The sequence below is a fragment of the Vulpes lagopus genome, chromosome 2 (assembly GCF_018345385.1).
Source record: "Vulpes lagopus strain Blue_001 chromosome 2, ASM1834538v1, whole genome shotgun sequence".
NCBI lineage: Eukaryota > Metazoa > Chordata > Mammalia > Carnivora > Canidae > Vulpes > Vulpes lagopus.
Genome location: NC_054825.1, coordinates 8,554,282 through 8,562,734, shown reverse-complemented (window position 1 = coordinate 8,562,734; position 8,453 = coordinate 8,554,282). Strand labels below are relative to the sequence as shown.

The window sequence follows — 8,453 nt, the reverse complement described above, 5'->3', positions numbered from 1 at the left end:
AAGTTTGCTCTGGGCCGCTTTAATATTGAGCAGTGGCATAATCTCAAGACCTAAACTTTAAGCGTCCTTTCAGTCTCGGAAAGTTTATCATTCCTCCAACCCGGCTGTGTCTAATTCCTAGGGAAGGGGCGATCCCCCAAATGAGGAGGGGCCATACTCAGAGTATCGGCTGTTAATCTGAATGGAGCAGGGAGGGGCGGAGCTATCCCCAGACTAGGAGGGTGGGGCGGGAGGTGGTGCAGAGTTGAAAGATTGCCACACTTGAGGACAGAGAGTCGGGGTGTCTGTGGGTGGTGGTTCCTGGAGCTGATGGTTCTTGGGAGTGTGTTTTACAGCTGTGGTGGCCCAGGAGAGGGCGTCTGGGCCTCTGCGCTCTGGGTGAGGTGTCAGGGACCCCCAGATGCCACAAAGGGATGGTGGAAAGATCAAGTCTTGGCCTTCCGGCTCCTGTGGGGTGACTGTCATCAGTGCATGAAGGGTGGGAGACCAGTGACCAATTGGGAACTGCAGAGGAGAGCCCAGAGGAGAATCCTTTGGCTGGCAGAGTCTGCTTGGTCTCTGTCGTGGCCTCCCCGCCTTCGTCCTGCACCCACCATCCTTCCCGGGCTCAGGGTAGAGTGTGCGTGTGCCTGTGTGAGGGTGTACATGTGAGTGTGCACGTGCCCTAGTCGGAGCTTAACGAAAATCTGCTGACTCAATGCGTGTGAATGCGTAAGCGTTTATGCAAGAGCGTGCATGCGGCTTAATGCATGTGCATCTGAAGATACGTGGGGTGTGGAGGTAGTGGAGGCTACGCAGGACACAACTATAGCGCACCTCTGTGTAGACCGGATGGTCAATGTGAGAGGAAGTAGCGAGCAAGCGGAGTACGAGGGAAGCCAGATGGCTCCTTTGACTTCCCAGACTAGCCTGGGGTGGGAGGCGGGGGCGGTGTTGTAGGGTGGCGGGGCTGCGTGGTTTCCTAGTTTTGAGTTCTCAAACCAGGCGGCAGGGGTCAGCCCCCTCGCCACACCCCTCTCCCCACCCGGAGTCCCTCGCTGCTCCTGGCCTTGGAGCTGCTTCTCCCAGGCCCACCCCAGAGGCCACCACCTCGCATGGTCCCCCGCCCTGGCAGAGGCCAACTCCGTGGGCCCTTGACCCCACCCATACATCTGCCCTGGCAGCGGCCAGATAGCTGAGGTCCTCACAGCCTTCCCCGCAGCCATTCCAAACTCCATGCCAAAGCCTGCCCCACCCCTCACCACCTCTCAAGGGCTTGGTATTGGCAGTGGAACAACCTTGAACTTCAATTTTGCTTCCTCTGCTCGGGCTGGGCCTCAGTTTCTCTGCCTGTAGCATGGGGATGAAGGTCTGCACCATTGGTCTGCAGTGAGGATTAAAGTGAAGAGCGATGGGCTGCTCCGGGCGTGTTCCAGGTTGTCAGCACCAGGTAAACAGGGTCAAACCAATGCCCCCCACCAATTCCACTTCCCTCCCCAGAGCCTAACCAGCTCTGCTCTCTGGCTTGGCCAATGTCCCTCGGGGTCACCTCTCCTGGCCAGGGGCGGGAGACAGAGCCGACTCAGGGTGCTAGAGGCAGGCGGAGAGGCCGCAGGCGGGTGAGAGTGGGCTCCCTCTTTCCAGGAACCTCGCCTCTACCCCCCACCCGGGCGGGAGCGCGCGGGACAGGCTGCGAGTGGCCCAGGAGCCCGCGCCGGCGCGCAGAGGGCGCACAAATTGTATTTCAGCGCCGGGTCCTTCCGGGTTAATGAGCTGACACCATGATTAAAGCTGACCATTTGTAATGTGTCTCGACCCCGCCGCCGAGCCCTGAAGAGGTTAATGCGGTGACGGAGGCCGGCACCTGCCCCTCGCCGGCCTCCCGGGCCGTGGCGCACAGCCCCTACCTCCACCCCCTCGCCTGCCCCTGCTCGGCTGCGCTGCCGACTCCTAATCAATTAGCCCATTAACGAGCCCTTCGAGGAGTTAAGTAGCGAGAGGTTTTGCCACGGGTAGGGCTGCAGTCGGTAACTCACCGGCTAATGATATTATAAGCGCTTTACTCAATAACCCCGCGCGGCGCGGGCGAGGAGGGAACTGCACCGTCATGGTGCAGTGTCTGGACATTTGTGGGGATTGACTCCAGAGTCTCCTATCACTTTGGTTGCTTTTGAGGGGGATATCCTAGGAGCAGAGGGCTCCCAAGAGCTCTCCGCTGATGGGTCCCGAGGTCGCAGCGCGGGAGGATGGCGTTGCCTTAGCGCCTTGGGGTCTTACCTCACCTTGGTTTCCTCGATGCTTGTGTAGACAACTGTGCCCTGGTACCGTTTTGCCTGCACCAGGCTGCTTCTAGATCCAGTAACAGCCGATCTGGGAATTAAAGGGGCGAGAGCCGGGGCTTAGAGGCCGCCGCAAGGAGAGAACGAACCACGGTTTCTTGAACACTTACCCGGCGTCTTGGAGTTGGCCACTTTGACCTAAGCTAACTTCTTGGAGGTGGGCATCGCTTCCTCGGATTTTGGGAAAGGAGGAAACTGCTGCTCAGAAAGTTTTAGTATCGTGTCCAAGGTCACCCGGGTGAGATTTGGATCGATTTTGCCTTATTCTAAAACCATATCCTGTTCTCACCTCCTTCTCCTTCTTCTTCCCAGCATCAAAGCACTTCTATTTCTGCAGCAATTCCGTGGCCTGCAATATTGGCCAAAAACCGAGAATCACTTGTGAAACAGAGGGTGGGCCATGGGCTATTCAGCAAAAGTTTACAGAATAGCTATTATGAGCTACTAGTGCTTCTGGGCTTTTGGTGCCTTTTCTTCTCCTATCCGATGCCTTCCTCAAAACGGGAGAAATGGGGAGATGCTATTGAGAAGTCCATTTCACCTGTGAGGGCAGTGAGGGTATAACGGGGACTGGACTTGTCCTACTCCACGCAGTCTGTAAATGGTGGCGCTGGGACTTGAACCAGGATCTCTTGCAACAAGATCTAGGTCTCTCCTCCCCACCCCCAAGGATCACGCAGGCTAACATGTTGGGCCTGTTACAGGGGTGAGTTCTGTAGGCTGGGATGCACAGAAGTTGTCTGTTCCTGGGACTCCCAGTTAAGCCCCCAGTTCGGAGGAGGCGCATGCTCCTAAACCCCCTCCCTCCCATGCGGGACGCAGCGGTCTTGGGGTGCCAGCTCTGCACCCCGCCGCCCGCCGTGGGGGAGAAGGGGTGGCAGGCTAGGGGAGGGTCTTGGAGCAGCCTGTAGGAGCTCCTTCGACGGTGCGAGGACCCATCGCTCGAGGGAGGCGTCGGGCCACTCCAGCTCGGAGCCCCGCGCCGCCCCTGCCCCTCCAGAGGGCCCGAGTCCGGGCCGTGGGAGTCGCCACACTGGCCGGGCGCGCGGGCTGGAACCTGTGCTGCTGCCCTCCAGGCAGTGCCTGGTTGGACACAGCAGACGCCCGCCGGGGTCTCGGCGCGCTCCGGGGCGCACAGTGGCTGCGTGCAGGGCCTGGGCTTTTTGAAAATTTCCGGGGCCGCTCGGCGGCGCTGCGATTGGCCGCGGCCGGGTAACCTCTATGCAAATGAGGCCGCGCCACCTCCGCGCCGGCGGGGACCCCGCGAGCTGGCGGGCAAGGAAGGGGCATTCGCGGCGGGGCTGGGCGGGCGCACCCAGAGCCGGGCAGGCAGGGGTCCCCGCGCAGCCATCCGGTGCCCGCGTGTCCCCCGCGCAAAGGGGACGCCTCGCCAGCTTCGCCGCCCCCTCCCCCCGCTCCCCTCCCCGCCCCTCCCCCCGCCTGCCTGCCTGCCTGCACCACCTTCCACCCAGATCGTCTCTAAAGGGAGTTCTTGGTTTCCTCCGATTTCTTATGAACCCAGGATGGGCAGCAAGGAAGATGCAGGCAAGGGGTGTCCGGCGGCCGGCGGCGTCTCCAGCTTCACCATTCAGTCCATCCTGGGCGGGGGCCCCTCGGAGGTGCCACGGGAGCCCGCCGGCTGGCCGGCCAGGAAGCGCAGCCTGTCCGTGTCCTCGGAGGAGGAGGAGCCGGACGACGGCTGGAAGGCACCTGCCTGCTTCTGCCCAGACCCGCACGGCCCCAAGGAGCCGGGCCCCAAGCATCACCCCCCCATCCCCTTTCCTTGCCTGGGTAAGGATCGCCCGCCGCCGGGTGGGCCGCGAGCAGGCTCTAGGGGAGGGAAGCTGTGCCGGGGTCCATCCAGGTCCCCTCTGGCCAGAGCCCCGGCCGCCGCCCGGGGTCCAGGGAGGAGGGAGGGCACACGCGCGCGTTGTTGTCTCCTCCTCCCGGAGGGGGCTCGGGAGGTGACGGGAACACAGACCTCGCGCGGCGCGGGCTCGGAGAAGGCTGGGTTGGCAGGAGCATACACCACCGCGGGCTGGTCCTGGGCGGGCCGCACACACGGCCCTGCCCTCAGTGTCCCCTTTGTACATCGGTCGGACACTTCCCGAGCAAGAGGTCTAGAAGTCGGGCCCCAGCGGTCCATCTGTCTCTACCGCAATCTCTTCCAGCTTCTTTTTTCCTCCTCTCTCCCCCTCTGCCCGCCCCCCCCCTCGGCCTGATTACCACTCCAAGATGATTGACAATGGTGCCTTTCAGAGATGGTTCCTCTTTACAACACTGACGAAGGGGAGCCCCGCGTTGGTCCTTAGCGTGATTTCCGAACAAACGGCCTGTGAAATGATGCCACACTATAAAGCTCGGGGAACCCTTCCAGCTCGGTTATCAGGAGGCAAAATCACCTTTTAAAATGATGCTAATGCACCCCGTGCAGACTTCCTCCCCCTGCTGCCACACGTCCTTTCCACGAAGCCGGGGGCGCAGAGGGAGACCCCGTACTGGAAGGAGCTGGGTCCCGTTGCTTTTTCCAGGCCGGGGTGCCGGGCGCTGGGTACCAGCGAGAGGGAGAAGAGGAAGGGGATGGGACCGGGGCTGCAGCCGCCTGGCATCGCCCTGGCCTCGGCCGGGGCTGGGGGGTCCGGAGGCTGCCCCCGTCCACGCCTTCCTGCCTGTTCTCCCTCTCCAGGTACCCCCAAGGGCGGCGGCGGCGCGGGGCCGGCGAGCTCGGAGCGCACGCCTTTCCTCTCTGCTCCGCACCCGGACTTTAAGGAGGAGAAGGAGAGGCTCCTGCCCGCGGGCTCGCCGTCGCCAGGGCCCGAGCGGCCGCGGGACGGAGGCGCCGAGCGGCAGGCGGGCGCCGCCAAGAAGAAGACGCGCACGGTCTTCTCGCGCAGCCAGGTGTACCAGCTCGAGTCCACCTTCGACATGAAGCGCTACCTGAGCAGCTCGGAGCGCGCCTGCCTCGCCTCCAGCCTGCAGCTCACCGAGACCCAGGTCAAGACTTGGTTCCAGAACCGCCGCAACAAGTGGAAGCGGCAGCTCTCGGCGGAGCTGGAGGCGGCCAACATGGCCCACGCGTCGGCGCAGACTCTCGTGGGGATGCCGCTCGTGTTCCGGGACAGCTCGCTGCTGCGCGTGCCGGTGCCGCGCTCGCTCGCCTTCCCCGCGCCGCTCTACTACCCGGGCAGCAACCTCTCGGCCTTACCTCTCTACAACCTCTACAACAAGCTCGACTACTGAGCGGCCGCCGCCTCCCGCCGCCCCCTCCCGGCGCTCCGGGGCGCGGCGGGCTGTTGCCAGAAATACTGAGAAATACACCATGTGTATTCATTATCTCTTATTTATGGCCTCTGCCCTGCTCTTTTGTTTTGATTGTTTCGGGTATTCATCGGCACTTCTCAAGCCAGATCGCCTGCTTGCTACCCAAAACCAACCGATGCGCTTTGAAAACCATTTTGGAGGGGATGTTCTCGGGTGGCGGTGGGAAAGGGAGTTTCGGCCAAATAATCTACATTGATTGGTAGGGGGGGGGGGGGGAAAGTCAGAAAAACACCAACCAAACCAGGTACACTCCTCTCCCCATATATATACACCTGTTATGTATGTACATGCACACGCACAACAGCCGGGGGCTTTGGACAATTATCGCAACGCCTCTTTTCGATTTCCTCGTCCCGAGGATGGGTAGGGGCGAAAGGGGGAAGATTTCAGATCTGTAAATATTTTTAAAGAGGTAAACAAACAAAGACAAAATAAAACATTTTAAGCATCGTTGCTAACTTTGGTGAGATTGATTGCCCAGCGTGCTGACGCGCGGCTTTTCTCGCTTTTCGGTGGAGGCAGGCGTGCAACCGGAGAGGTCCTGCTCGCCCAACCGGGAGGGTGGGACGGGGCCTGGGGTTAAGGGTGGGGACCTTGGCGCCGCCGAGGCGGTACGTGGGCCCCAGCTGCACCCGCTTCCAGTCCCCGGTGCCCGTAGACCTGGCGCAGGCGGAGGCGCACCTGCGCGGGCATCCAGCTCGGGAGCCCGCGCCGCGAGGGACAAAGGCGGGGAAGCCTCCCTGCGGAAGCGCTGCCTTCCCCGCACGAGCATCTTCCCAGCGCCGCGAGCGCGCTTGGCCGCAGCAGGGCGCGGTGCGTCCCGGCCCCGCCGGTGCCACGCGCCTCCTTCCAAGGGCGTAGGGCAGGCGGGATGGCGCGGCCCGACCCCGGTTCACAGCCCGCTTGGCGCGTCCCCCAGGCCGGCACGGTTCCCGAGCAGGAGGCACGGACCCGGCGCGGAGAGGACGGCACTTCGGCTGAGGAGGGATCCGAGGCTGGAGATTAGCAAAGAGAGCGCGGGAAGCAAGCTTTTTTATTTTATTTTTATTTTTTATTGTTGCTGTTTACAGTTTGCATTGTGCGTGGCTGAGTGGCTGGGTCAAGGGCAAGCACGTGGCCAGCCGCACTGCCAGGACCCGCGGCGCTCGGCCTGCGTGCGCTCCGGATGCTGCGCCCCAGCACCTGCCGCCGCGCGCGGGCTGCCAGGGCGCGGCTCCCAGAGAACCGCAGCGCGACGGTCATGCACATCGCAGAGTTTTGCAATATTTGATCGCAGCCACCAGTTCCGTGTAAAACGTCGGAAAAAATGGCTGGAGCTTACGGGAGGAGGATGGTTCCGTGTCACGTGGGGAGAACTCCCCGGCCCTCCTGCCTCCTGTCCCCAGGCCCCCTTAGCCCGTGCAAGGGTGCTGGGAGTGCCACCGCATTCTCTAGAAGGAAAACATTAGCGCGATAGATAGACTTGTCTGCGAGCCCAGAGAAATCCAGATTATTAGCATTTTATGAAAATGTACAGGCTATCTGTAAACCGACTACATGACCTGCAGTATTGTCTGAAAGTGCTTGGTCTCTTGTCCATTTCGAGGTCTCATTGTTTTCGTCTCACAAAAGATTTCATGGAAATTACATTCTCTCTCAAGATGACGTCAGAGGGATGTTATCCAAGAACACATCTGCAGATGCGAAGTTAGTTTTAGCCCACTTACTTCACTCCAGTTGAGATCAATTCGCTATATATATTTACTGAGCCCTAGAACTTGCTGAGAACCATGCTAAATATTGTATAGACAGAGAGAAATCAAAAGTGACACTGGATGGGTTTTCCTCTGACTTCTTTGGTGCATATATTTTATTTCAAATAATTTTTTCTTTCCAAATGACGCACTTCAAGTTCTTCTTGTCGTTTAAAGTTGCTATTTGAATATTCCACGCAGAAACAACCAATTTGCTCAAGGAACTATTTATATAGGAATATCCCATCTATCTCATTATTATCTGCATTTCGATAGATTATGTTTTTGTCAAGAGATGATGGTTTTAACAGTATTGGGTCACTATATTCTACTTACGCTTACTTCTCTTATAGGATGTGGTTTTCTCTAGCCACTCTAGGCTGTTAAATGGCAGAGTGATTTTGCCCTTAAGATTTCAGGGATGACCCTTTTCTGGTTTATCATATAGTGGATATTTCTATCTTTTTACTAATCCAGAAATTAGCAAAGGTGATCCAACAGTGTAATTAGTTTCTAGAAATTCCCTCCTCTTACAGGTAAGAGGTTCTCTCTCACACACACAGACACACACATACACACGACTTTGCATTTGGATTTAAAATGTTCAAGACTCCATTGTGGCCAGATCTCCTATCTCAAGACTATCAATTCATTTGAATAATCAGCAAAATCATCAGCCTCCTTTCAGGCTGTAAACTGGATTTAAAAGATTGACGTTTCTTAAAACTCGAATAGAGTCCGGCTGCAACTGTGTGCCCAGAGGGACCTGAATCATACACACACTGTATAATGAAATACACTTAGATTTTATTAGCAGATAATTCATGCTCAGAATCTTGAAACTCTAATAGAATTAAATAAACAACTGGGAAAGGGAACCAAATAGAATTATTTGGAGATAAAATTATTTAGCCAAAGTTAGAATGGAGGCAAGGCACTGCATTTTAAAATTCTTAACCTCGCCATTAACTTGTTGAAAGAGAAAAGATAGAGAACCAAGTATGAGGATTGGCGATGAGGGAGGGCAAGAATCTGTTATTGTAGCAGTAATATCAACACAGTGGGCAGAAGGGTGGTTACT

General features: G+C 58.1%; 1 protein-coding gene across 8 annotated transcripts in view; it reads left to right on the top strand.

Moving 5' to 3' along the window:
* HMX2 (H6 family homeobox 2) overlaps positions 1 to 6,092 on the top strand; it is an 8,376-nt gene extending 2,284 nt beyond the window's left edge. For 3 of the 8 annotated variants that reach the window (XM_041746694.1, XM_041746695.1, XM_041746696.1), the window contains exons 2-3: positions 3,841 to 4,109; positions 5,005 to 6,092. In XM_041746694.1, the coding sequence (XP_041602628.1) occupies positions 3,842 to 4,109; positions 5,005 to 5,558 (822 nt within the window). In that variant the 5' untranslated portion in view covers position 3,841 and the 3' untranslated portion in view covers positions 5,559 to 6,092. Of the gene's footprint in view, positions 4,110 to 4,553 lie in introns of all 8 variants that reach the window. The other 5 variants (XM_041746692.1, XM_041746691.1, XM_041746693.1 and 2 more) reach the window with 4 other exon arrangements.
* The last annotated feature ends 2,361 nt before the right edge of the window (positions 6,093 to 8,453 follow it).